Consider the following 27,544-nt stretch of genomic DNA (forward strand, 5'->3'; position numbering starts at 1 on the left):
GGGGGGATGCGGAATGAAAGGGGGTTGCGGGCGGGAAGAGAGAATTGGGGAAAGTGAAGTTTGGGGGGAAAAGCGAAGATGGAGAATAGAGACGGGAGACGGAGGAGGGGAAGAAGTCACAATGACTAGGTACCTTCGTCAGGCACCACGGTGGTGTCTCTACCAACAGGATGAAACAGAGAAACAAGGAAGAAACAAGCGGGGGTGAAGAAAGAGGGGGGAAGGGTAAAATAAAAGATAGGCAGGTTGATTGAGATGGATGGGAAGATAGCGAGAGGGGCGGGCGAGAGAGAAAGCGAAGGGAAGGAAGGGAACTATGGCGGAGGCGGCGGTCGGAGAAGTTGCGGATGAGGAGGCATCGAGGCACAACAAGCGAGAGAACTGCGCCAGACAAGAGAAGAGGACTGGAAGGAGAACGATAGAAAAGGGTGGGATGATGGTGGTGAAGGTAGAAAAGAAGAAGGGGAAGGGAGGGGAAGGGGGATGTTGAGGGTTGGGAGAGAGAGGGAGGAGAGAGAGAAGAAGATGAGAAGATGGATGGATGGATGAATGGGTGAGGCTGAAAGACACCACGGATGGCAGCCTCAGGTATTATCAATATCAACAATATCACCACCACAGTCTCATGGCATTCAATTGTTCTCTTTTCACCTTCCCACCTTTTACCAGCACTTGTTTTGTTCTTCCGTCTTCTGATCTTCTAATGTTCATTGCATGTCGCTTTTCATCCCTCTCACGGTGTCTCTAGCCACTGCAGTATCGGGTGAAGTCGTTGGTGATTAGGCAGAAAATACAACCATCAATATCAATCCCCAAAATGAATCAGTCCCTCTGAATACTAGACTCGAACCTATCCAATCCTCTTCTCAGACCCGTCTTCTATTCTTATTATGGCTCGTGGCTTTGCTTGGATCCCCTCCGCCTCAATCTGTACTATATAAGTTTAGGTAACACTGTATTCCACTCTACTTCAGTACAATTGTATGTCCGCGTCTACATCCATGCGGCCACATGAAGTTTTCTGCGAACAGGGACTCGTACCAAGTTCTTGGAAAGGGTATAAAAATAGATTTCATTTCCATCGTGCTCACTCAACCCGTCACCAGTCACTACACTGGTGCCTATTTATCTATTTGATCTGATAGTCTACACTCCGCCACAACCTACTTTCCACCTCTCCCCCTTCCCGCCTTCTGGCCTCTTTCCATCCATCCACAACAAGACATTCACCACCTCGCTCCTTCTTCCATCCTAGCCATGATGTAGTTTCCCCATTCATTGCAGTTCTAAAATGACACACAATACCATAGCGAAGTAGCAAATCTCACCTAAAACAATCACCGTAGCACAAATCTCCCCCAACATCAACCGTCTCACGTCGGAAGTGGAATCCGAGCCTCCCCAGAAAACCAAAAATAAGGATTACGAGTCCAATCTACAAAGGTAGAACCATGATCAGGTCCAAACCGACGCGAATCACGCTCGGGGACGAAGATCTGCGCTTTCACCTGCAGCGGCTTCTAGCGCGCCATACTCGTCTGGCGGAGTGGCATCAACATGACCAATATCTGAACGGCAGCGACTTCGACGAGAACGAGGACGATGCCTTTCTCGAGTCCGACTCGGATCTGTTCTCCCCACCGGACTTCTCTCCCTCGCGTTCGGTCTGTGGGTCGAACCCAGACGGTTTTCCTGAGGATAGTAGCTCGACGCCGCGCGGGGGAGGCAGAGGCAACAACACAGGTTCCAGGCCTGCGTTTCCGTCAGAGGAATCCACTGGATCTTCGTCTGCATCGGCCTCGTCGTCATTAGACGCAGACCAGCCAGTCATTGTTCTATCCTCCTCTTTGTCATTGCTGGAACTTGGGGGATCTGCTGCAGACCAGGGGACTGCAGATACGCGCAGTGAATTCCAGCCTTCAACAGAAAGCGGTGATGGCAGTTCCTCACAGAGTCGAATTGCTGCACAAGGTCTATATTCACCACCAGGCCATTACGTCATTCGAGAAAGTTCTTTGTCTCATTGTATAACACCCGCACGGGCCGGATCAGATGAGGTCTCATGTGAAGACACGGGATCTCACTCACTAGAGTGTGACTCTCAGATATCTCTTCCATCTGTTTCGCATACTTCCCTCCATCAGCCAGAGTTATCTTCTCCAGCTTTCCGTTCGGTATCGTCAGAAACAAGAACCATGATCCCCATCAGCTCGTTGCTCGAGGAGCAGACAATGCGACATTCAGGTGAGTGTTACCTCACCACACTTCGATTCGTCGAAGGAGGCTAACATCCTGCCTGGATCCTAGAAGACTCGAGCCAGATCCATACACCACCTGGAGCAGTGCATGAGGCACGTGGCTCAAGCTCCGAGGACAAGATCCACCCCGAAATGGCACCTGTTGCTCAGTCAGAACAGAGCGCGGAGCCTACCACACTGGAAGCCAACAAATCAAACGCGATAACTGATGGTGTCAAGAAGAAGTCGCGAGCTTTGATAAGATCGACACACGGTCAGCGGGCCAGGATTCCCATGGTTGAAGCTGTGCTTAGCCGCGACAGACAGGCTGTGGAGGGCCACGATGCTAAACCTTCAAGTGATACGACAGCTTCCGTCGCTAAATCGCAGCTTGGCGTTCGTCCCCAACCCACCGATACACGCTTGCTCGGTTCTCTGCCTGACGCCAAGAAGTTCAAGCATACCCGGCGTCCATCCAAAATGGTGAAATTCAAAGGACTCAGCCGGGCTGTTGACAAGCCCATACCACATTCCCAGATAGGCGCAGACCCATCGCTTGAAGTGACCGGCCAAGGCACTGGCACTAGTCCCTGTCAGCACCAGGGGGACCCACAAGCGAGTCTTGTCAACGGACCTGAGGTAAGTGCAGGTCTTTCATTCAGCATGCCCGAGAAAATAGCTGCAGGGCTGATATTTTGTTGTCCACTAGTTACGTCAAGAGAACCAGGCCCCGAGGTCTGACTTGGTGTCCACAACACTTGCTCAACTAGCCATCTCTTCCGGCAGTAAGAAGCCAAACACACCGAGAAAGTCAAACGTGCAAGACCTGATCGCGAGACCGGGCGCTCCAACCCCACAAAATCAGTCTCAGGATGGAGAGGCAGAGGTACGTATGCCATCACCCAGTACGGTCTCTGAATCGACCTCCGATGAGACTTGGACTGGACAGGATCAAGAATCGACACTTCACCCGATTGATGTGGAGGCCAGAGAGTTCGCGAAGTACGTCAACCTCATGATGAAGGAGATGTTCCCACACCCCGAGTCACTGGAGCTCGCGAATTCCGAGTGGGAGCTGCGTTGAGGGCTAGCCAGTCGGGTCTGCTCCTGAGTTTGGCGTGTCTGGAACGGTGGGCAGCGAGGTACGTCATCTCTCAGTGCAGCAGCTGTCATGTAGTGTGATTCGGCAGGCAGGCTCCGTGGTGTCGACGATCAGAGGTACAGCCAAGGTGAGGGAGGCATGACGGGGTGAAGTTGATGTTGTGTAAACACGAGACTAGGTTGTGTGACCCTCTGCAATTCTTATTTGTGCTGTTATTGATCAGACTGTTGTTATTCAATTAGCTGTTGCTGTTTTTTTCAAGTTTGAATCGTGTGGTGCACTGATTCCTGGCGACTTCCGTGTCTTATTCTTGGTAGACCAGCAATTGGGCGAGTAAGCCACCAAGACCCGCCGCCGGAAATGCACCCGTTACATCAGGTCGGCCCAGGGCACCTCTTAATCTTTCTCCCACAGCACTTAGACTAAGATATTCAACCTGGGTAATCAAAGCATGCCCTCTTTAATAGAAACTGAAAAGAAAGAAGAATACCATTGGACCCCATCCTCGCCATCGCCACCATGGTGTCGTGACAGTCATCCCACCCGCTAACAAGTTAACAACCCATGCACAGGGGTGGTCAGGGGAGCAGCAATACCGTCAGATACTCTCGGGCAGTCAGTCTCCATGGATAAGAGGTATGCAGTGGAAGCACTTACGCGTCCCGGAACTTCTGGTCTGACTCGGTGCCTGGCAGTGCCCGCCGTGTGGTCGGTTCCTCAGAGTGGATGCACTGGGGGTAGGCTAGTATTGTTTTGGCTTAGTGTGTTGTTATTCTTGGCTCAGAACTGTTTCTTTGTTAACCTTCGATTGAATGTGCCCTCAGCTGTGGTTCAAGCTGGAGGAATGTGGGTATCTATTGGTTGTGTTGCGTTACATTAATTGTTACATATTATAAGTAGTAGTAAGGTACGGAGTACTCGTTCCTGGTGGTAGTGTTGGCGTGGGTTGATTTGGCTTGGTTGCGTGAGTATGGTATGTAGGTATGGTATGCTCCTGATAGTATTTCAGATATACTACCTATGTACTGTACTGTACCTAGTACATACTGTCTCAGACTGGGCTGCTCGGCCAGATCATATATACAGTATTTTCATGGTAAATTCCAGTTAGGCTCTTGGTATCTCGCTGGAAGGCTAGTACGATCCAATCCAGTAGAAGACAAGAAACAGCCCTGGTAGACCAAGTAAAAGCTGTAAATGCAACAGGGGGGTATAGTGCAGGCCACAGACAAGACACCTCCACAGGCTCCATACAGCACCAACCAAATCCAAAGAACTAAGATAGGCTGGACTGGGCTGGACGGGACTGGACTGGGCCACGGGTCATAAGAATAGCGCTGTGCCCTTCAGCCCTACATTCCTAGTCTAACTACCTAGTTACTAGTCTCGTGGTGGTTTCACTGGAGGTGGATTTGTCTTGGACAACTGGAGTACGAGGGTAGGATACATATCTAGGATAGGGTAGGAGAGGAGAGGCCTCGGTGGGTTCGATCTTTCTCCTTAGGTATTGGTGGCCCTGGCCGTCCATGGTGGCTACGGTCGGGTCTGCATTAGACCTGTGTAAGAACAGTACGCAAGATCATATCGAAGGCTCGATCGGGCAAGCCGGTGCATTACCAGAGAACAGCCCAGAATAGCAACGGACGTCTCACATTCAACACGCGCGTGAAATCTATCGACCTCCTCGGCCGATTAGGACTACTCATACTAAGCATGTTTCATCGATCCGAAAGCAAGGCAGCGGATCGACCCGACATCCAGGCGGTGGCGACAGCCAAATATAGATCGGTGATCACACAAGGTCCAGATCATACAAAAATCACGAGTCAATTCTTGCCCATGGTAAATTCTGGATATTCTAGCAAATAATGTAGAAGAAGAGAAAGCGGGGTGTTTTACCATCCCTCGGAACAAGAACTATGCCAGCAAAAGTATCTCTCATACATCGCTCTCAATCAAAAAAAGAACATGGTCAGGGGAATAAAGAAAGGGTAACAGTTTATGAGCAGAAAGCAAATCGCACTCCCTGTGTATCATTTTGGCCCCCTCGGTCATTTCAATAAAAAATAAGAATTAGAGTATGTGTCGTCTATAAATCTTCCCGCTCCCATTTACTGCTTCTTGGCGAAGACCTGGGCACCGTCAACCAGACGGCGCTCAGTGTTCTGTCGGCCGTTGACGAAGTCAGGGTAGTTGAGGGTCAGCTCAACCGCTCCGTTGACAATGTTGTCAACAGCCTCCACACCCAGCATGAAGGAGTGGTCCTGGTTGCCGACCTCGTAGCGCCAGCTACCGAAACGACCACGGGTCCAGATGTCCTTGGCCTGGAGCTTGGGCAGGATCTGGGTCAGAGCACCCTCACGCTCCAGGCTGGGGGTGGGGTAACCGTGGTCGAAGCGGCGGTGGTAGGTGGAGACGATCTCATCAGTGGGCTTGAGCATCTCGGTGTTGACGAGACCCTGGATACAGTCGGCCAGGAGCGTCTCGTGGTTGACGGCCTTCATAGAAGACTCGGAAACCTCCAGCATGATCGACCAGTAGGGACCATCCTGGGGCTCAGTGTTCTTGGGCTTGGAGCCGTCGGCCAGCTGCTGGGTCGCCAGCTTCTTGGACGCCTCGGGCTGATTGTGAGGGGAGTAGTTAGAGAAGATGGTGGCGCGGTAGAAGGGGCAGTTGTCCTCGGGGAAGTAGAGCTAGAAAAGCCTCGTTAGCACATATTCTGCATGACATTGGGAAAACTGCTTACCCAGCACTTGTCACCGATTCTCTCGGGGCGTTCACCACGGATACCGACACCAATAACGTGGGTGGAAGAGTAGAAGAGCTCCTTGGTGAGACCGATCAACTCCTGGTCGCCGAGTTGCTCAGCAAGATAGTCGACAGCCATGGTCGAAACGAGCTTGTTGTAGCCGACGGTGGTGCCGTCGCCGAGAGTGACAGTCTTGTTGTTGGCGTTGACCTTGACAACCTTGCCCTTCTCACCGAAGCGGGTCTTCTCCTTGGGGAGAGTGTTGGCAACGGCAATCCAGATACCACCGGTACCGTCACGAGCGGGGAAACGGAAAGTAGCGTTAGGACCCCAGTTACCGGCAGTCTTGTTCAGGATGACGTTGGTCGTCACAGCCTTGACATTGGGAGCAGCGACACGCTCACCCAACCAAGCGCATTGCATCTAATCTCAAAGTATCAGCAATCACGTCCATCTACGACAATGGACGGCATCGACTCACCTTAGTCGTAGGCACAGCCCACACCTTGTAGTTGTAAGGTCTCATGAAAAGGTCGGCAATACCGACACCCATCTGGCGGATAATCCACTCATCGAAGTTGGCGGGCTTGGTGGTGGCCACGCGAGCCTCGAGAGCAGCGTCAATCAGACCATCGATACATCTCACCTGCTCCTCCTTGGGCAGCATGGAGATGTTGTTCTGGAAAGGGTAGGGAACCCATTGACCCTGGCAACGGACGTAGGAGATACGCTGGTGAGTGTACCAGTCATCGTCCTTGGGGAGGGCCTCGTTGATACAGTCGTCAAAGTACTTGTAGTGGGAGAAGATAACGTGACCACCGACGTCGAAGAGCTACCAGTCTGGTTAGCGGGCGACGTTGCACGAGGGGTGTTGTTCTTGTGGGAGACTACATACGAAGCCTTCGGAAGTCACATCGGTGGAAGCGAGACCACCGGGGATCTCGTTGCTGTCGACAATCAACCAAGAGGGGCCATCCTGTCTCGCGCATTAGTATTGAATATTCCGTCGCTCCGTGGTGGAATGGAAGTTCGTACGATCTGGTTGAGACGCTTGGCGGCACCGAGACCAGTAGGACCGGCACCAATGACGAGAACGTCAACGGAACTGTTAAAGAGCAAAACCATGTGTTAGTATAGCCTCAAAAACCCAGCGGTCTGAAAGAAGGGGGAGGGAGAAAGCTCAGAGGACTCCTTACATGTCTGGGTGGGTCATCCTGCCTTGTAGAATATCCTGGAAGCTGGGGACGCGATTCAAAGTCTTGCGGGCGAGGCTCAGCATAGAAGAAGAATCGTGAAGCTGCAGAGAAAGGACTGCAGTTTGGCTTTTAAGGAGAGAGGGAGAGGATGATGGAAAGGGAGGAGGAAGACGAGGAGAAAAGAGAAGAGAAAGGAAGAAGACGGTGAGAGAGCGAGGCGGGGGGGGGAGGTATAGGTGTATCAAGACGCAGCCGGGTCGGGGAACACGAAACGTGACAAAGTGAGCGGTGGAGAGGGGTGGAGGGGGGATGGGAGGGCCTCAGGCTTGCCTGGAAGATCTGTTTCAAGTTTAGGCCCTAAATAAATGCAAAATAATGAGAGTTTTCGAGGAAGACTGGGACGAATAGGGAATGTGATGGCAACGGGCTGGACCCATTTCCGTCAAACTTGAGAAAGGGGCAAAGCCTTTGAAGTCGAGAGAGCATCGCAAAAAAAAAGGGGAAGCTCCGCCCGGTTGGTCTGGTTCAACCGTTTGAGGCTTAGTGTGGCTGCTCCGTCCTACGGTTCGTCGTCAACTACTACTTAATTGACTGGACATTGGACAAACGCCATGGCAAAGCCATCCCAGAGGCAATTTCGCACAGATATGATTCTAGGCTCAATTGGTCGAATCGGTGCTGGTCAACCTGGATGATAGACTAGAATTTGATTATTCTCACGCCAGTCGTCGCAAGCTGGGGGGCAGAAATTGCGAGTACAAGTGAGACATTGCGATCAATGCAATTGGTCTATCAATCCATCCTTATCGAACGTCCAAGCTCCCTCTGCAAGCATTGTCTCGGCTGGCCCCGACCTCGACCATCGATATTAGATGAATCCCACCACGCAAACTTGCTAGATTAGTGCTAAGTACTCCGTAGTCAGTCTAATCTACTAATGAAATCCATCCCAGTGAAGGCGTGCCCATTGCCCGATCATCTTCTTCCCGACCTGGCGCAGGCTATTGGAATTGTATCCGTTTCAGGAGTGCTACAGACCCTACCGACTCAGTAAACATCTTATTAGGCTACAATATCTGGAAAATTCCCCGGTCAGCAATGATGCGTTTTCCGGACAAATCACAGACCACGTTTATTTCAACCTCCACAGCAATCTGGTTGACGCTCTGACACGATCCCTGGTTTGTAGCACATGGGAATGTGATGAATAACACCGCTTTCCTAGCTTTCCTGTCTTGCTCGTCCGTTGGGGTCACCAAGAACATGGTTTGTTACTATGTAAGTTGCGATGGGCATCCGATCAGCATAAAACTACCCTGAAGAGTAGGGATCTGTATCCCGCCCTGAGCCCCTGATGTATGGATCTCCCACGCGTGAGTGACAAGAGGGCCCGTCGGGTACTACCTACGAGGACGGTCTATCTCTACGACATCCGTCCAGCACTTGGTAGAACTGGGAGAGACACGAATGTCATCAATGAACTTCGGCAATGGGATCGTCCGCAGTCTGTGCCCTTCGAGCACGACACGTTAGCTGAACCAAAGACCAGCGAACCTGGCAGGGTCCACTGATGGATCCTACTGAGAAAGGAAGGGCAATGGAGATCGTCTTCCAGAAACTGGAGGTTAACGGTTATCACTATCGCATACGATAGATACCCATCTCAAAGTCCTCACCCACTCAGGGCCCGAGGGATCAATGCACTAAAGAAAAGCTTCAATTTGGCCCCTCCCTCTGGCACAACTCGCTCGTTTCACGTTGATCTTGGGGACTGTCTGACGTACTCCGGGGCGCTTTGCTCTCCGCTCATTGTCGCCAGAAGAGCCGCGAGAGGATCGTGGCTTTGGGGCGAGACGGCACATGAATAAACTTCCAGATTCAACGTCTCTGAGCCACAATAATCACGACGACGAAGACTATATCTCCGTGCAGCTGCTGGTGGGTTGCTATAGTAGGACCCTCGTGGGTGAGGCATTGAAGCAAGTCCCTGATGGCACCGGCTTCCAAACCCGCGCCATTGAACCACGGCGATGTCGTCCGGCCCTCAGCCATCCGATCGCCGCATTCTCCACCGGCAAGGGACCTTCGCGGCAGCGCTATGGACAAGTGGCCGCTGAACGCGGGTAAGACAGTGCTTGGCTAGTGGGCTGCTTGCGTAATGCGGCCGGTGCCAAACCAGAAGCCATAAATTTTGATCAGCACTCGGTTGGTGTTCTTGCCTCGATTGGATCCTCCTGCAGCCCTTTATCTGACACAACTCGACTGGCCCTGTATTGTTTCAGGGAATAGATACAGTACAGCGCCTTGTCCGTAGCCGTCATGCTCAGATCAGAGGGCATAGCCTCCCATACACAGGAGAGGAGGCCCTACACAGGTACGAGTAAGATGGTGGCGCGGCGCAGCGTAGACGAAAAACTTTGCCCAAGTCATTTTGCTCCATCTCAGCTCGTATTGGATGGATTCATGGCTGACTGTGCTGAAGATTTCGAATCGCCTTTCCCATGCTTTCGAAAGAACGCGAATGGAAAAGGGGCTACCGCTGGGGTGTGGAGACCTGGAGATTGACACCAACCACTGCACCAGTGGTCCTCGCCAGGAATCGCCACGAGAGATGAATATTCGCCTCGCCCCACGACAGTTTCATGGATGGCCTGCCCGGTTCATCAAGACCCCGTCTATATCGACGCTATTAGACCTGGTTAAGGCTGGTGGTCGAAGGGACAAGGAACATTTGCCGAAGGCTGTTGTCCCTTGGATATGCCCAAGGTGGTTCAGTCGAAGAAATAGATACAGGAAAAATGCCCCAGACTATGGATGCACACGTATTTCTGTCATGACGCTGTGATAACCAGCAAGTCATGGAGGTTGAGACGGAGATTGTAGGGGTGAGATGGGTATACGTACCGTATTGGTACCAAGCAGTACACGCCACCTATGCTCCCAGGTAATAATCTTCCCATGTACCTGGACCCAGTCCATCCTCTGGCAACTCCACTGTCTTTCTCTCTTTTGGCCCCTCAGTTGTTCGGCTCTCCTCCACTCACTCAGGCCCAGTACAGTCCTGCCTCATCCAGGCCAGAACGCGAAATCGCCCGTCAGAGCTACTGCGGTGACAAGAGGTAAATAGGTAGCCATGGGGGAAAGACTGATAGCCTGTATCTTAAGGCTAGGGTTGGAATCTAAATATAAACCCTGGTGGCTTAAGGTACCAGTCTATCAAAAATTACAAAAGAAAAAGAAAACGAACGAATATCCACAAGGAAAGAAGAGAAGAAGAAAAGACCGACCATCATCAGCCAACAAGGTCGTCTATCAATCATTTCGTCTCCCTTGATTTGGTACTACGATACATCCAAGCCTCTGATCCTGCGCTACTGCTAATTCTTTCCCTACCACTGATAGGTAGCAGATGAAAGGAAGTACAGTGGTACCGTTCTATGTAGTAGTAGTATTATCTGGTAGGGGTCAATGTACAAGTAGTTCCGGCAGGATGCTTGCAGCGACGAGCGACGGAGACTGCAGGGCCGGCCGCTAAACTTGGGAGGGGAAAAGTGGGAGGAGACTGGAGAGTCCCGAAGCTTGACCTTCTCGGGCTCACTGCAGTGCTCCCTCCTCCGGGCTACTGGCCCCATCATTGATTGCCTGGGCTCTCTCATAGACACTCAACTCATCTCACCGAACAGCAATTTGATCTGCTGGAGTATTGATGCGGAACCCACCTCAGCCTTCTGTTCTTTCTTTCTATGTCTTCCTCTCCTTCTTAATTCTTCCTCTTCTCACTTCCCTCCATCTACCCGACCCTTTCGCCCCTCTAAGATCAATTTTCCGTGCCGTCTTCGCACCTACTTGTATCTTGCGAGCGAACCAACAAGAAACGAGCCGTAAGTCACTTCCCTTTCCTCCAGGCTCCCCCCCCTCCCTCCTCAAAACCCAAATCCATCCCGAGCCAGTCCCGAACCACCCATCCCATATGACCCTTATTATTCGACGGACAAGCCAGACACATACGTACCCCAATCCATCCCGATCGGTTTGATCAGCCCCCTTCCCTGCCTCCCACCACCACCCCCTCCCCTCTTCTTCCTCCACGCTCTTCTTCTCTCCCTTTCAACGTCCTCTCACCTCTATCATCTTCTTTCTTCCCTTGCCTTTCAATTCTTTCCCACTTCCCCTTGTCTTTATCGCTGTTTGGACCAACTCCAGTCTCACTCGTTAACATCCAATCTACTTCGCCCAGTCGCCTTGATCGCAGACCCTCACTGCTGCGCTCGCTCAACGGTTTTTTTTCTTCTCTTATTCTAATCCTCACCCGTGGCATCTGCGAAATTCGGACAAAGCAGCCTTTTACGGCCGCGCCCTTTCGACTTCCAACGTTTCTTGTCCGACCAGACTCCAATCTTCACCATGAGTTCCGAAGGAGAAAAGGTCAGAACCTCTGGCGAGGTCTCTCGCCCGGAGCCTACTCTGCCCACGGTCAATCCCGCTGTCGACAAGTCGGAGCCTCCTAAGCCTGCTTTCCACCCGGCCGTCTATGTCAGGTATGTCGCCCCAGAATCGGCTAGAGTCTCGGTGGTCATGGATTGGTACTAAGAGACATCCAGCGTCTGGATTGCCTTGAGTTCCAGTGTCATCCTGTTCAACAAGCATATTCTCGACTACGCTCAGTTCCGTAAGTTGGCTCTTATCGCCTGATCCAATGCGCTTCGCACTAACATCTGGACTTGCGCTACCATAGGCTTCCCTATTCTCCTTACAACATGGCATCTGGCATTCGCAACCTTCATGACCCAGCTTCTTGCTCGCACCACTACCCTGCTTGATGGTCGCAAAACGGTCAAGATGACGGGGCGTGTGTACCTGCGCGCGATTGTCCCCATCGGCTTGTTCTTCAGTCTGAGTCTGATTTGCGGCAACGTGACATACTTGTACCTGAGTGTTGCCTTCATTCAGATGCTCAAGGTTCGTTGAAAGAAAAATTCAAAACTGGTTGATTGGATCGCTGATTTGATTCTCAAGGCTACTACACCCGTTGCTGTTCTGTTCGCTACCTGGGGTATGGGCATGGCTCCTGTCAACTACAAGGTGCTCATGAACGTGAGCATCATCGTCGTTGGTGTTGTCATTGCCTCTTTCGGTGAGATCCAATTCGTCATGATTGGTTTCCTGTTCCAGATTGGTGGTATCATCTTCGAGGCCACTCGTCTGGTGATGGTCCAGCGCCTGCTCAGCTCTGCCGAGTACAAAATGGACCCTCTCGTGTCTCTCTACTATTTCGCTCCCGTCTGTGCTGTCATGAACGGTGTCACGGCTCTGTTCCTTGAGGTTCCCAACCTGACCATGGCCCACATTTACAACGTTGGTGTGTGGACATTGCTGGCCAATGCTGTTGTTGCTTTCCTCCTCAACGTCTCCGTTGTCTTCCTGGTAAGCCACCTTCACCCTTCTCTTTACCTGGAATCAATACTAACCCCTGGCTTAGATTGGCAAGACTTCCTCTTTGGTAATGACTCTCTGCGGTGTCCTCAAGGATATCCTTCTCGTCGTTGCCTCCATGATGATCTGGCAGACTCCTGTCACTGGCCTCCAGTTCTTCGGTTACTCGATTGCTCTTGTTGGTCTCGTCTACTACAAGCTTGGAGGCGACAAGATCAAGGAGTATGCTGGTCAAGCCAACCGTGCTTGGGCCGAGTATGGTGCTACCCACCCCGCCCAGCGCAAGTTCATCATCATCGGCGCTGGCCTTCTGATCTTCTTCCTGCTCATGGGATCTATGGCCCCCAGCTACGCGCCCGAGCAGGTCGCTAGCGTCAAGGGAATGCTCGGCGGAGCCACTGCCGGCAACGCTTAGAGAGATCTCGCGCGGTCCTCCCATGATTTGGGCGTACTGTCCGGCCTCACTGATCCGTCATCCAGCCTGCAATTGCGCTACTGAGAGCCTGAGACTATGGGACGATAAGTTGGACACCAAAAGTTCCCCGGCATCGTCCGTTTGTTCGTTTATTCTATTTTCCTTTTTTTTTTCTAGATTCACACTTGGATATGTACGGCTTCAATTTGCCTAAGATAATGCTTCCGGTTGAGATGGACGTGCACGAGGATGATGGCAATTGTCTGGGCCGGCCACATGCGGGAAATGTAGCTTGTGCCCAGTCAACGCAGCTTAGGTCTCGGATGCACTCAGTCTCCAATGTCTGTGAATTAGCTCCTTTTTCTCTTTTACTCTTTTTCCCTCGTCATGGTGTTCCAGGCTCTAGAAAGGGGTTTTGTTGGTGCATTGCTGTGACCTGCGATGATGCACAAAGATTTTCGACATGTCCCATTGGCGGGAGGGCATGGTGTTCGATGTTGCTACCATTTCCTCATGCTCTTCATATTCCTTTTATATTCCCCATTGATATCTATTTTGTGTTGTTCGAGAACACTTTCTTGTGATTATACCTTTTTTTTTACAGTCCCGTTCTTTTTACCCTATGATGAAGCTACCACCTGTTATAACCAAATAGATGTCCTATGTTTCGTGCTGAGCAGATTCCATATTGTCAGCCAGCTGTTTCTCCGACCCGGACGCGGGTGTGCTGTTTGTTAGTCAGCGCTGGAACAGGACGAATCACGGAGGCTCCAAGAGGCTCGACGGGCTCGGGCTTGAGGATGGGGCACAAGCCAATAACGGCAGGCGGTGGCGTCGGCAAGGACTCATTCAGGGCCGACGCGCGGACTGGGCTTTTCGTGGATGACCCTTGGATGGCCAATGACAGACGGCCAACAGTCGAGATCTCCACTCGCATGGGTTGCCCCAGGCAATATTCCATTGACCAATAATGCCTCCGTCCTTGCTGCTTGATCGGAGGTTGGGTGGACCCGTCAAAGTCAGTCCGTCCTGCCGTATCCCTGCCGTCTCGTACCGTATCATGCTGATCGTTGCTGCGGCATACTCGACCCGTTGTATGGGTTAGTTACAGTATCCGGCCGTACTGAGACAAGGCAAATCCTGCTCTTCGTGGAATCTCTCCGCATCGCAATCGCTGGTTCCGCATCCGTCAGCAACTCATCTTCCTAACACAGACAAGCTGCAGGCTGTCTCGTCTTTCCTTCTTTCTCTCTCTCTCTCTCTCTTGGGTCTCTCACGCGTTGCTCCATCCACTCATTATCCATCCATCCATCCATCCATTCATCCCCGTGATTCTTCGTCTCTTGTTGGCTAGCTCTACCCATCTCGCATAACCCTACTTTCTCCCTCTCTTCCCGTCTTCCTTCTTTTCTCTCTCTTCCTCCTCCTCATTCTTCTTTATTCCTCATCCCATTGCCATAAGTTACTCCTCCTGTTTCCATCCTCTCCACTTTATCCATACTTGCTCACGTTCCATCCTCCATCCCTCTCCTCGTTATATCTCTCCTACCTATTCTACCTCGTGGCCTACCTGTTCGACCGTACCTCCCTTAGGGCTAGATCCCTCAACGGCTTGGGTCTTTGCGCTCCATCAGGTGGTTCCAGCTCATTGTTTCTAGCTCACTAGACAGAACAGATTCGTCTCTCGTCTCGTTGTAGTTTCCTGCGTTTCGCCGCGATTCCCTGCTCATCATGTGCCCTATGATGCTCAACAGCCTCTCCGACGGCCCAGCGATGGTCCTGTCCCCTCCCCAGGAACACGCTTTTGTTCAGTATCCTCACCAGACCCGCTTTAACCCTGGCGCCGATGCACACCGGGGATCATTCTTCACGAATGGCGCCCATGGGTTCGCGAACTCCAATAATAACTTCACTGCCAAACCCTCCCGCAAGAGGTCGCGAGATGATGTCGGGTTCGACGACGGGGCCCCGAGCTCGGGTGGACCTGTCGCATCGGCCCCTGCGCCCCTGGCACAGAAAGAAGAGAAACCCATTTATGGCCCAGGCATGGTCCTGCTGAATCCTCGTACCAAGATAGCTATCTCTGCCGAAAGTCAAACCGGCACGTGGTACGAGGAGAGTGCGGAGAAGACCGCCACAACTGCCGCTCCGGTCTCGTCCCGATCTCAAATGCTCCATTCCGGCGCATCCGATAACCTCAGTCGCAAATCCCAGCGACTGGATCCTACCGCCCCGACTGTCGACGATATAACCCTCTCTTCCATCCAGAGCCGGCTCGATGATACCAGTAATACCGACGACAATCGTCGCATTCTTCCTGCAAGCTCTCGCCTCTCTCCGGAGGAGCCCACTGTCGACGATGCCACCCGCCTGTTGGGGATCAGCTGGCAGCGGATCGTAACCGAAGACTCCGACATGGCGGCTGCAGTGCGCGGCTGGAAGAAATACATTGACCGCCAATTCTCCGCGTACCTCATGGATTCCGAGATCCTCATGAAGAACCGAGCATTGAATGCCTACCTTGTCACTGCACGCCCTATTACTCCCATGGGCCCTGCATTCGTGCCTGCCTTCTTCCTTTTCAGCGATGACCTCACCCAGGCCCAACTCGTGGGCTCCAACTGGGAGCTCTGCCTTCAGAACCTGCGTTCCAACCCGATCGTCTTTGAGGGGACTCAGATTCTCAATGCCTCCGACAGACCTGCTTCGAGCATGCCCGCCACGGCAACGCAGAACCTCTTGGGGGCCACGCAGGCCGAGCCTGGTCTTCCTCTTTTGCAAACACTCTGTGCCCAGCCCAGCATGGTCGACACCGGTCTTGGTGCTGGATTGAACAACAGCGTAGGAATGGGGACGGGGATGGAGATTGACACGTAAAGCCAGCACAGCATCCGTCAGCAACAGCGACATTCCATCAAAAGTTTGCCTCGCAGCCCGCCACTCGACCGAATCAATCGACCTCGACGATGGGCCAAAACCACAAGCAGCCTCGACCGACTAACTTAACCTTCCTTTTCTTTCCGGGGCAGTTCTTTAAATTCTTTCGATCTCGTCCGTCCGTATGTCATTGATGCATGTTTGTGAAATCATTTCCTTTTTCTCTCCTCTTTCTCTCTTGGACATTGGCGTATCAGGAATGGGCGGTATGGGCATGGCTGGGTAGGGACAGTCTCATGAACCGCGAAGTCCGTCATGATATCTTCGGATTTGTTTTCTTTGGTCTGACATTTGATTTCTGTTTTCTTTGCATTTTTCGTTTCTTGTTTGTTGATATTTTATTCATATGTCTGGTGTTTATCGTCAGATATGATTCAATATTTGCAAGACATAAATAATTAAAGGAAAGAAAAGAAATACAAGATAATGAAAACGAGTTGATTACTGGACTTGAAGTAGAATTTTGAATGAGGGGAAGAGAGGAGGGTTGGGTTGGGTTGGGTTGGAACTTTGGGAGGCACAAGGATTCAGTAGCAAAGAGCGGTCAGGCCGTCACTTGAGTCGCATGCTCTGCCAACCACGATGAAGTTGGCTCAACGCCCAGTCTACTTCTCCAGTGCTCGACTTATATTTCAATTCTCACTCGACTGGACCTCATAATGGCTCGAGTGTCTTCCAGAGAAGGTCAGGTGTATGCAAACAATTGGAAGAGTCCAGCCATTAACCTAGTCACCTGATTCTATATTCTCTAGAGACGACAACCTAAATGTGATCACACACAGATCCACTCACCCCGCGGATCATTCAACTGTCTTCAATCCCCCGCTGAGAGCCAATCTCCAGGTTCCCACTCCTGGAATACAGAGTCTACCAAACTATCAAGATTATGAAGACAGGAACTTACCTAGTAACATAGGGCTTAGCGCTTACGCCCGCTAAAGTCAAGCAGTCTGACTAAGGCCAGGATGTGAACCCCAGAAGGAAGACCAACGGTCGACTACACACTACATCCTCTTCCCCTCCGCGATGGTCAAAAAACCCTCGCTCCGGCGCAGCTGCGCCTACTGTCGCGCCCGGAAGATCGCCTGTTCAGGGGGACGCATTTGCACCGCCTGCCGCGACCGCTCCATCGAATGTGTCTACGACCTAGAAACAGCCAAGGGCCGTCGTCCGCGTCCGAAGAAGACGACGACATCTGCTCAGCCCACGTCTACGGCCGGTTCTGCAGGCCAGAATTCTCGGATGTTGGAGGAAGGGCAGACGGGCGAAGAAGTCCGTCCCAACTCCACGACAAGCCCTAACACGAATCTGGGGGTAGAGCTGGATGCGATGTTTCGCGAGAACTTCAGCGATGGTCCCACGGCGCCTGCTCCATCAAATTTGTTCCATGATAGAGTGGCTACCTTTAATCGGCGGTTAGCTTCGGGGAGAGTATCTGGTGTCCAGGGCCAGGGGCGGCCGTCTGTCCCTGTGGGAAGTCTCAGTTATGCCGGGTTCTTGGCTCTCTTGATGCAGGATTTGGTCGAGACGGTGGTCGGGAAGTTTGGTGTGCTGGGTTGTCATCCTTTTTTTGGGGTTGGGGAACGGTATTTTCGCGCTTGTATGCTGCTGGATTCTTCTAGGACAATGTTTGATCATCCGTCCCCCTCCATAGAGTCGGATGTTCTGGCTGAATACACTCCGCATCTCATCGCCCAGTATCTCGAGGTCTGGTTTGGCAACCATCCCTTATCTATTCTCATCTCCAAATCCCTGCTTCTCCGCGACCTGCGCAGCCGAGCAGCTAATCGGGTCTTGCTAGCAATCCTGCTCGCGGATGCCCATCACTTTACTGATGATTCCGACAAGGGAGATGTCCTGCTGCGATGGGCCATCTCTCAACTACCGAGTATTTCCTCAGACAAGGCCAAGCCGGAACTATCTACAGCGCAGATCGCGCTACTGCTAGGCTGGTATCACGTCTGCCGCGGGTCTTCGCGCCGGGCACTATGCTACACGGGCTACGCGTGCCGGGTCATCACCAAACTGAAGTCCCAGCTGCACGAGTCGCCTGTGACCCGACAACCCCACGCGCACATCAACGGTATCGACCAGGGCGTAGTCGAGGCGGAGCTGATCCACAATATCTGCTGGGTGGTGCTAGCGCTGACCGTATGGTCCTTCCTGCAAATGGACATGCCTCTCGCGGATATCCTGCCCGCGCGGCTAATGCAGACGCTCCCAGCCAGCAGCGAGCCCGAGTCGAGCATCTTACAACTCGACCGCGCAACATGTAACCTCTCCACCCTGAAACCGCAACTCTCCTCCCTGCAATCCATCTGGCTGCTCGCGCACATCACCTCGCTATCCACCCACCTGTACGCCCTATACCCCCCGCCCCCGCGCACTCCGCCCGCGCCGCAACCGTGGCAGCAACGCATCCAGCGCCAGCTCAATAACCTCTTACACCGCGGGCGCAGCCTGCCGCAGGTCTGCACTGATGCCAGAGAAGCTTTGCGAAACGTTATCGCGATCGTAGAGCAGGAATCGATAGAGGAATGCGGGAGGGCTGGATTGCTTGCCTCCTATCAGGCTGTCGCCCTGCATCTACTGTTTCCCCGTGACACATTACAAACTTTGGGATTGACCGAACAGCTCATTCAAGACCTCGTCACCACTATGCAGGACCTGGAACAACTCTTTCCGGCCATCCAGGCAACCGCGCGGCATGACCCAGTGGCTAGCACGAGGTCGCCCTCGCTCCATTTCTATATTCTGGGCCTAGACGCCCTCGGCCGAGCCCTCATACACGTCCTCACTCTGTGGGACCGCGCCCCGAAGGCAGAGCAACAAGCCTGGCGGGACCGATTGATAGGGTTGCTGGAAGGAGCGCAAGCGATGCAGGATCTGTTCAAGCGTGATACGCTGCTGCAGGACCATCGCTGGCGGTTGGTGAAACGTCTGCTGAAGACCGCTTGTAGGGGTCTCGGGGAGGTGGTCGCTGGATGCCCTGCGCTGTCTTCGCAGAGCTCTTCCGCGGGAGGGATGGGTCTCATCACAGATATCCCCAACAATGAATCAATGCCGTCCCCGCAGATAGCGCAGGATACGGACCCCAGCTGGGCGGAATGGCTCCAGGACTCCGCCACGGTCCAGGGTGAAGGGCTCCAGGACTCCGTTCCGAGCCAGGGTGAAGCGGCGATCGATCCGCCCGGCTTCAGCTTCGGGTTCGACTTCGCGTCTTTGATCGCTGACCCCGTGCCATCCTGGCCTTAAAAAAAGTATATATCTCAAAGAAAGACAACGAGGACTATCGTAAGACTAGGAAGGAGCTGAAAGATCAAAGAGAGGGGCCATCATCTAAATGTGCGCACCTCAGTGGAAACAAGTGTTCTATTTCTCCATCGAATCGAGAAGCAGATCATCCTACAAATCTCGGTTCTCGGACTCGGTCAAGAAGCCACCAAGGAGCATACGTTTTCGAGTGAAACGCCCTCCGGAAGGTACTGTACATCTCCTCAAGCGATGCCAGGCAGTTCGTGCACCTACCAGCTTCATAGTAATCGGGGTATAGAAGCCACTGTATTTCCCAGTCGAACAACAGCATCTGACGCGCGAAAGGGGCATGCTCGAATGTCATCGTCATCACCACCACTGCCAGTGCGTGATGCTGGGAGACATCCCGGGGGAGAACCCCCGGACCCCCCTTCCTTTCAGCTTCCTGGTATCTCAATCCTAGTACTAGTAGTACAGTCTTCTGGTTTAGTCTATACGGGAGTATAGACCGCACCGCCAGGAAGCTGAAAAGAAGGGGTTCGGCTTGGTCGGTTCTATGGACAAAGATAATCTAGATGGCAGTTATGTATTTCTTCGTATACTGACCCGACTCGTTATTCTCGCACATATGTTTTGAGCGAGTAGAGTATCGCTCGGTACTAGTAATCTGGCCGAGTTAACTTCTGGATCCTTCTCCATCGCACTTTGTAGCTTTTTCTAAAGTGGACGCATTGAACTTTGCAGCTTTGGGTCTCGAAACACGGCCCATAATGTTGAACAAGGCAGTATCGCGGAATGGGGGTATAGTCTGCGGATGCATGAATGCAGGACATGAAAGGGAGCAGCAGCGAGTCACGTGGATTATGCAGAAAAATAGGAAGTTGAAGTTGTTAAAACTACAACCCCCACCCCGGTATAGATAACTAGATTTCTGTTGGATCCCCGCCAAAGCCAGCGGGACACCCATCTAGGCATCGGTGTAAATGTGGAGTTGGAAGCATTACTCCGAAGGAACAACACAACGCAGCCAATACCAATCTATTCAATTCATCTCGTCAACCGCTGGAAGATTGGCCCGCTAAACTGCTCGCAGCTCCTGAGGATGATCTTCGCTGGCTATATAGCTTTTTTGCAAGAAAGATCCTCCTAGAATAATCATTGGGAGGGAAGGGCATTCGAAAGATCAGAGAATCAAAGAGATTCAGCTCGTGGAGGGAAATCAACGCCCTGCAAAATTGGCAGTGCAACATTCCACTTATACACTAGCTATCAATGACTCTAACCCTCGATGACTTGGTTACTACTCCCCTCATCACGCACCGCACACTGGCACCTCCAAGCTACCACATCTTCCGACCTCACGTCATCGTCTTCGCTCCCAGCTCCGCCCAAATCAATTGCCCACTCACCTGAGAACCTCCACCGTGCCCACCTTGCCAGGGCACGATTTGATGTCCTAACTCACAGTCGGAAGCTCCGTCACCTCAGTGCAGGTCACTGACCCCTTTGTCGTCTCACTAGAAACTTCCTGCTGATGATACGGCTTCTTATCCATGAAGAGCTGGTCGATAGTCTCGAGACTCATGTTCGCTGTCTCGGGGTAATAGAAATAGATGATCTACGCGGTCCAGTCAGTCCCAGCATGAGAAACAGCCTTGAAAACACCAGCTGGAAGGCAGATGGGGGACAAAAGAAACTCACCGGCACAAACGAAAGATTCAAACACATGAAGATCAGATACCCCTTCCATTCCAAATCCCGGATGAGGATTGGGGCGATCATGGCCGTAAAGAAATTCCACAGCCAGTTGGCGGAGATGCCGATGGCGGACCTAGAAACTTTGTTAGGCATCGTTGTTCATCGTATAATTCCTGGTGCAGGCTAGTAGCTAGGTGGTTGAGAAGGAAGAGCCACCGGCTGGAATGTGGAAAGAGACAACCCCATTGGTCGGACCTACCCTTTATTGCGAACATGCAGGGGAAGGATCTCCGGTCCGTACACCCACGGTATGCAGTTAATCGAGGCGCCGAAGATGAGCATGAACAGGAAGAAGAACGGCACTGATGCCGTGGCGGCTGGTCTTTCGAGGCTGGTTCCTGGAGCACCCAAAGAAAGTTTTGTCAGAGGTGCCGCCGCGTTGTTCACCATTTGCCGGATTGGGCAATACACTTTCAGGTCGGAAGGAAGGCTGGGGAAGGGGATTTCTACCTACCTTTGAATGACAGAAGAATGGAGATCAGTAGCATGCATAAGAACTGCCCGAATGATCCCCACATCATCGGGCCTCGACGTCCCAGGCGATCGGCGTAGAACGTGGGATAAAAGGATCCTGCAGTGCAGATGGTTAGTTTTTCGTCGCTCCAGTAATGAACACCGTGAGAGACTTGCCTATGACAAACATGAGCTCGATCACTCCACCTAGCAGTAAACTCAGCTTGGCGTCGAGGCCGACGTTGTATTGCAGGACTAGGGTGGTGACGGATTAGTATCATGTCTGGAAGATAAAAGTTAGATGTAGGCCAGGGTCTTTACCTATTGTCGAATACGTCTAGAGTAAACGTCAGTAATGGCCGCAATTGCTCCAAGGCCGTCTACACTTACAACGATCACATTGACGCCGCCCATTTGGTTGATGAACTGCAGCCCATAGGCCAGCAAGACTCGTCGGCCAGTGTGGAGCTCATCCTTCTTGAAGATCTGCGACCACCTGTACTCGCCGCGAGCGTTGTCAGCCTCGATGGCCCTGCGAATGCCCTCTGCCTCCTGAATAACTTTCGGGTCGTCCGCCTGCCGGTCGTAGAAGTCGCAGAGCACGCGCAACGCGGCGGCCTCTCTATTATGGCGATACAGCCATCGGGGACTCTCCGGCAATCTGGAACTCATCAGACACACACACTAGAATCACCTTAACCCGACAAAGTGCAAGCTCACCCGAGGATAAGGGTAGCCACGCCAGCGGCAAGAAGGAGCTGACAAGCGATGGGGAGTCGCCAACTGATGGAGCCGTCGACATAGCTCAGTCCGTAATCGAACCAATAGGCCACGCAGATGCCGATACTGACTGCGAGAGGCTGGCTGCAGACGTACATTCCTCGTTTCCGTGCATCACACAATTCCGATTGATACACTGGCACGGCTGCTGTCATCACCCCGGTGCCAATGCCCGTGAAGAATCGGGTCGCCAGGATTTGAGTCCTGGAAAAGGAACATGTTTGGGCGGTGCCTCCAATCTGCGGGAATCAATCGAGATGTCCCATGTTAGCATGTTTCTTTTGGCTGATGGGATATAGACACTCACACACCATGATCACTGCCATGGAGAACCACATCGACCTCCGGAACCCTAGCTTGTCACTCTGCAGGAAGGAAATCAACGTCCCCAGTAGACATCCCAGGTTGTATATGGCCACGATGAATCCAACCATGGCCGAACCGGGGTGGTCCACCATCCCCAGGAAATTCTCATTTGACACGATCCCCGAGTATATCCCCTGATTGTAACCTGTACAGCAGCAAGCCTCAAGTCAGCGAAGCGCAGTTTCCAAGACTGCTGCGCAAAGAACTTACCAAACAGCACGAAGGCTAACTGGCAAGTGAACAAAATAGCCATGCGTAGACCGAATCCTCGGCCATATATGTCGAGCTTCGCCATGATCCCGGGCAAAGAGAAGCGGGCTTGAAGCTGGAACAATGGCGGATGATACGTACAATCGTCAATAATCGCCCGAAGTATTTATACGCTGACAAGTGGGTTTAGTCGTTGCCATCAATAGTAAGGGGTCCTCAATACACACCGAGGGGGGGGGCCTGTGGATCCGCAAAACACATGGACTTGGTGCACGAGAGAGAGCTAACGTAGCATGACGACGAGACCTGCAGACTGGCGAAGTTTTTTCCCAAGTAGCAGCCGCTACGATCATCGCTGAAGCCATACTAACCGGTTGTAGACCTAACCGGCCACCCTCCATACCACAGGTTCAGGTTCGGCACTATTACACAGGGCTTACCACAAAAGTACGGTGCGCAGGAGCTACAGGACCGAGGATCCCCCAGAGTCAGACGACAGTATGGTGACATCCAGTAATTCTATCCTTTTGTCTCGTGCATTCTGTCCCGGGGAGAAAACCCTGCCTCACACATTCCTCATGGGCTCGCGGAAGGTGGACTTCCGGGCTGGGAGCGAGTGCTATATGTGGGCATAGGGCCGCGTATCTAGGGAGTAGGGTGTGCAATCAGAGACCCCACGAGCAGGGATTCGTGACCATAGGATGTAGACTTGACGTTGTACGTGGAGTATCAGCCTGTCGACTGCTTGGGCGCAGGAGCTTCGACTCGGCTCTAGCAGGGTTTCCATGGAGCATCTGCCTAAACCTGGACCTTGGCAGTGGTTTCCAAAGCCCGACCAGGTCAACGCCCCTTGCCTTGGAACGCCGAGAGCTAGGAAGATTCTGGAGGTCCTATGGTTGAGAAAGTCACTCTGGTTGTGGGAGGAAGTTAGCGTTATACTCCTGGACGCTCTGAAGTCCTGGGCGAAGAGCTGCTCTCTTATTACTTTGCGCGCCTAGACCATGGACAGCCACCATGCATGGCGCCGGCCTTGGGAATCTTAAGTTGCTTTTGGGATCTGACCGAGGTCCGGGCAAGACAGAGACGAGGGATCGAGGTTATCGTGCCGTGTGGTTGTTGTGGTGGTGGTTGTCGAGGCTCTACGGACGCACGTGATATCGGCTTCAAATGGAAGGAGGTCAAAAGCTTGTGAAGTTCCATGAGTCCAGTCCAGATTAGGAAAACAGGGGCTCAAGGTTCAAGATTACTTCATTGGAACACTGCTTGCTACTATATATAGGTGGATTGCTCAGTCCTGGAATGGTAGGTATTAGTTCGTTCAAGCTGCCAAGTTCGTTGGGGCTAAGCCTTGGCTATATGTACATGCCATGATACTATATGTTCTTCCAAATGATCTGCGACTCACTTCCAGCTCAGTCACTATCGTAGTAGTCACTGCCTTCATCGTAGTAGTCACCGTATTGTCCTGCAAAAGCCGCGTCGACCCCGTCCTCCACTTCGTCGTCATCGTCATAGTCGTCCTCCCCCTGCTCCTCATCTGAGTAGCCATTTTTCTGGCCGGCAGCAGGGCCCAGGACTTCCTCGTTCACAGCGGGTTTCTCGGCTGTAGCTGTCGATGCGGGCTGGGTTGCCTGCACTGCCGGCCCACGCACTGAGGTCGACACCACGGGTACAGAAGGCGCTGGGGGCTTCTCAGCAGTCGAAGCAGTTGCGAGCCCAGCTCGCCGAGTCGCCGCTTCGGGCTCGATGCTGGCGCTGCGTCTCGAGACCACACTCTGACTACGGCTCTGGCTTCGACTGAGACTTTCAGCCTTTGCCTTGGAGGCCTCGTCGGCGCCCCCTTCGTCGAAAAGGGAATCCAAAAGTCGGTAGTTGATCTTTTTACTAAATCCTCTCCGTTCCAACATTCGACGCGTTGCTTCCGCGGGGGTGGAGGCACGAGTGCTGCGTCCATCACCGTCTTCTCCTTCTCCTTCGAGATAAGTGACATCGCCCAGTCTACCCTTACGGCGTTTCCGGGGTTTATGTACGCGGCCGTCAGCCCCAGGCTGAGATTCAGCTTCGGCCAAGGCACGTTTCAAAGCCTTGGCTTGCTGTGCTCGTAGATAGTCTTTGTTTTCATGCACCCAAATTCGCTCTTTGATCTCGACTTCAGCGGGTGTCAGTAAGCAATAGGCCACTTCGGGGTCCGACTCAAACTCGGCAGCATCGATCTCTGCGCTATCGGACACTGCTGGCTTGGGCGGGATGACTGTGCTCTCAACCATGTTCGAGCCCTGTGTCAAGTAGGAGGCCATTTCATTTTCCAGCGCCTCCTCGGACGCAAGTTGTTCCGCCGAGGGAGGTGGCATCTGGGGTCTCTTCGATTTTGCGCGACTCGCAGCGGGGTCATCCCCAGTGTCGGATATCGCATCGCTTGTCGCGGAGGCAGTCGACAACCGTCTATGGCTATGATCGGCTGCCATCAACGCCGGATCAATGGGAAGATTTGGAATGGCAAAGCCATCGGAGTCTACCCGTCTCGGCTGCTGTACTTCCGGTACATCTCCTTCAATTTCTGCGGCCGTTTCAGCGGGTTTCCTCTTGAAGGACCGCGAGGGTTTTCGACCCTCTCTGGACCGAGCGAACGAGGGCGGGTCATGCGCGTTTTCCAGTTGAACGGAACGGAACTGGTCGACGGTGAGCTCACCACTTTCGGTCGAACTGAATTCATTCAGACGTTGACTAATGGTAATCTCGGTTACTTTCACCACATATACTACCTCTCGAACCGTGCGACGAAAGTTATTCATGCGGGCAGCAAGGATTAACGCTGCACCACAGATACCGGCGGGACGACGACCTGTGGTCATCCAATCTCGATTCATGCGCTGCACAATGCGGACGGCTTCGCTGGCCACCTGCATTGTGCTGGGCCCAAATTCCAGTTGTTTGGCAAATCTATATATCAGACTCTCGGGATCGATCGGGTTCATGAGAAAGATAGTGCCTCCCAGGCGTAGCTCTTCTAAGAGGGCCTTGTAGGTCCGACCCAGTTTGAAGACGTTGAGCATAAGCACATCGGCAAAATCGATGAGCATGACCGTGTTGCCGTCCTGACGACGGCAGGCAATGTATAAACTGACGGCCGCAACAGTCTTGGTTCTGCGACCTTGGATGAAATTCAGCCCGACCGCGAGTTTGAACACTTGAGTAGCAGCCTTGGAGGCACTCTCGGGGATCATCAAAGCACGAGAGAGCTGCGTGATATAGCGATTACCGTTCGCTTCCGTAAGCTCGCGGCTCTCGGTCCCTCCATGGAACCGGCCAGGGCCCGTGCTGCGGACGTGAGACTGGTCCTCGCCGACGAACGTTCCCTGAACGACAGCCGCACCGGAGGAGGTTTCACCGAAGGTGACTTCGGAGACGATGTTGGCCTCACTGATGACCGTACCACACCCGGAACAGACCTTCTGGCCGTCATCCTCCACGATATGAGGGGCAGGACAGCCTGGGTTCGGACAGGTGGTGGTTTTGGGATGGGTCGTCGGTCTGACTGGTTGAGGCCGGGAGATGGGCTGTGGACGCCTGATCGGCGTGGAGCTTGGTGGCTTGAGACTGGCCAGACGTCCCATCGGAGGTGCCCTCGGGCCATTCCGGGGTGGCATTGGCCGCATCCCGGGTCTTGGAACGGACATGATGCAAGACTGGATCTCCGGAGAGGAAAGCCCCTATTGGTCAAATGATTGGTGAATATATTGAGGGGAGATGCTTGAGCAAGATGTTACGCCATATGTTTTATCATCGAGTAGATGAGTGGCCAAGATGATCTGCGGAATTCCGAACCACTGTCGGACTTCGGGAAGCAAACAGTATAGAAGGTGAGAAAGTCGAGCTTGAAAGAAAAAAAAAGGGTTGACAAAGAAAGGGAGATGCGGGGTACCTCCGCGCTGATTGTGCAGATGCACCTCTTCCTCTGTTGGTTTGCTGCTAGAGAGATCGTGGTGAAGATGAAGATCGCGACGAGAGGAAGACGTGTCGACACGCGTCACAGCTGGAAGAAGTCGCGATAAGTGGTTTTTCCCTTGGTGGAAAGGGAGAGGATGGAAGATGAAGATGGTCGCGGAATTGAGCGAGAGGAAAATCGCGAGTCGAGCGTCGCGGTGGCCCAGCGGGGAGATCACGTGTCGCGTCCACGCGTTGGCCTTTCGTTCGACTCCCGCTCGACTCCTGTTCGATCCTCCTTCGACTCGGTGTTCGACTCTTTTCTCATTAACCTTTACTCCGTACTCTAAGCAGATTATAGTATTCTATACTCCCTTCAATACCCCTCACTATACGCGACAATGAATATGACTATGACTGGACGGTGCCGTTGCATCTGTACGAACCGTGGCTGGCAGCGTCTTGCAGTCCAGCCGTCACTCTACTGCCGGTTGCGGCACCTTCGTTCTGCATGGGCAGGATGAGCCTCTTCAACCATCCAAGAAGTCGATAACAATGATAATGATGAAGGACTAGGCAATAGACTGCCTGCCTGCCCCTGACCCCCATCCATGATCTAATCAGATCTCTGGCCAGTGGCGACTTTCTGCCATCCAAGCCTTTTGCCACTCCGTCCATCGCGCTCCGGAACACCGCAAGTGGTCTACTACCATCTTCAACATGGATGAT

General features: G+C 52.8%; 7 protein-coding genes across 7 annotated transcripts; 5 read left to right on the plus strand and 2 right to left on the minus strand.

The window, feature by feature from the left end:
- Nucleotides 1-1,100: 1,100 nt before the first annotated feature.
- On the plus strand, nt 1,101-2,851 carry BO97DRAFT_266866 (uncharacterized protein). Its single transcript, XM_025690949.1, has 4 exons — nt 1,101-2,244; nt 2,311-2,511; nt 2,561-2,633; nt 2,691-2,851. The coding sequence occupies exons 1-4, from the start codon at nt 1,452-1,454 to the stop codon at nt 2,722-2,724; spliced, it is 1,101 nt and encodes a 366-aa protein (XP_025546243.1). The 5' UTR covers nt 1,101-1,451; the 3' UTR covers nt 2,725-2,851.
- Nucleotides 2,852-5,159: 2,308 nt separating this feature from the next.
- BO97DRAFT_481497 (protoporphyrinogen/coproporphyrinogen oxidase) lies at nt 5,160-7,587 on the minus strand. Its single transcript, XM_025700822.1, has 6 exons — nt 7,285-7,587; nt 7,124-7,193; nt 6,984-7,064; nt 6,570-6,920; nt 6,086-6,511; nt 5,160-6,032 (listed from the first exon to the last, which is right to left on the minus strand). The coding sequence occupies exons 1-6, from the start codon at nt 7,365-7,367 to the stop codon at nt 5,451-5,453; spliced, it is 1,593 nt and encodes a 530-aa protein (XP_025546244.1). The 5' UTR covers nt 7,368-7,587; the 3' UTR covers nt 5,160-5,450.
- Nucleotides 7,588-11,688: 4,101 nt separating this feature from the next.
- On the plus strand, nt 11,689-13,132 carry glfB (UDP-galactofuranose transporter; the record flags this gene model as incomplete). Its single annotated transcript, XM_025692198.1, has 5 exons — nt 11,689-11,822; nt 11,886-11,953; nt 12,020-12,243; nt 12,301-12,708; nt 12,764-13,132. The coding sequence occupies 5 exons, from the start codon at nt 11,689-11,691 to the stop codon at nt 13,130-13,132; spliced, it is 1,203 nt and encodes a 400-aa protein (XP_025546245.1).
- Nucleotides 13,133-14,483: 1,351 nt separating this feature from the next.
- Nucleotides 14,484-16,108, plus strand: BO97DRAFT_266935 (uncharacterized protein). Its single transcript, XM_025690950.1, has one exon. It carries the CDS (start codon nt 14,864-14,866, stop codon nt 16,007-16,009), a length of 1,146 nt encoding a protein of 381 aa, XP_025546246.1. The 5' UTR covers nt 14,484-14,863; the 3' UTR covers nt 16,010-16,108.
- Nucleotides 16,109-16,554, plus strand: BO97DRAFT_266936 (uncharacterized protein). The gene has a single exon (XM_025690951.1). It carries the CDS (start codon nt 16,207-16,209, stop codon nt 16,465-16,467), a length of 261 nt encoding a protein of 86 aa, XP_025546247.1. The 5' UTR covers nt 16,109-16,206; the 3' UTR covers nt 16,468-16,554.
- A 102-nt stretch (nt 16,555-16,656) lies between these two features.
- On the plus strand, nt 16,657-19,755 carry BO97DRAFT_400720 (uncharacterized protein). The gene has a single exon (XM_025694306.1). It carries the CDS (start codon nt 17,096-17,098, stop codon nt 19,322-19,324), a length of 2,229 nt encoding a protein of 742 aa, XP_025546248.1. The 5' UTR covers nt 16,657-17,095; the 3' UTR covers nt 19,325-19,755.
- On the minus strand, nt 19,216-26,973 carry BO97DRAFT_473878 (transcription factor TFIIIB subunit BRF1). Its single transcript, XM_025700278.1, has 12 exons — nt 24,900-26,973; nt 24,675-24,857; nt 22,627-22,826; nt 22,256-22,554; nt 21,922-22,196; nt 21,713-21,790; nt 21,537-21,653; nt 21,282-21,420; nt 21,026-21,155; nt 20,866-20,942; nt 19,561-19,593; nt 19,216-19,441 (listed from the first exon to the last, which is right to left on the minus strand). Exons 1-12 carry the CDS (start codon nt 26,566-26,568, stop codon nt 19,405-19,407), a joined length of 3,237 nt encoding a protein of 1,078 aa, XP_025546249.1. The 5' UTR covers nt 26,569-26,973; the 3' UTR covers nt 19,216-19,404.
- Between the last annotated feature and the right edge of the window lie 571 nt (nt 26,974-27,544).

The sequence above is a fragment of the Aspergillus homomorphus genome (assembly GCF_003184865.1).
Source record: "Aspergillus homomorphus CBS 101889 unplaced genomic scaffold BO97scaffold_74, whole genome shotgun sequence".
Taxonomy (NCBI): Eukaryota; Fungi; Ascomycota; class Eurotiomycetes; order Eurotiales; family Aspergillaceae; genus Aspergillus; species Aspergillus homomorphus.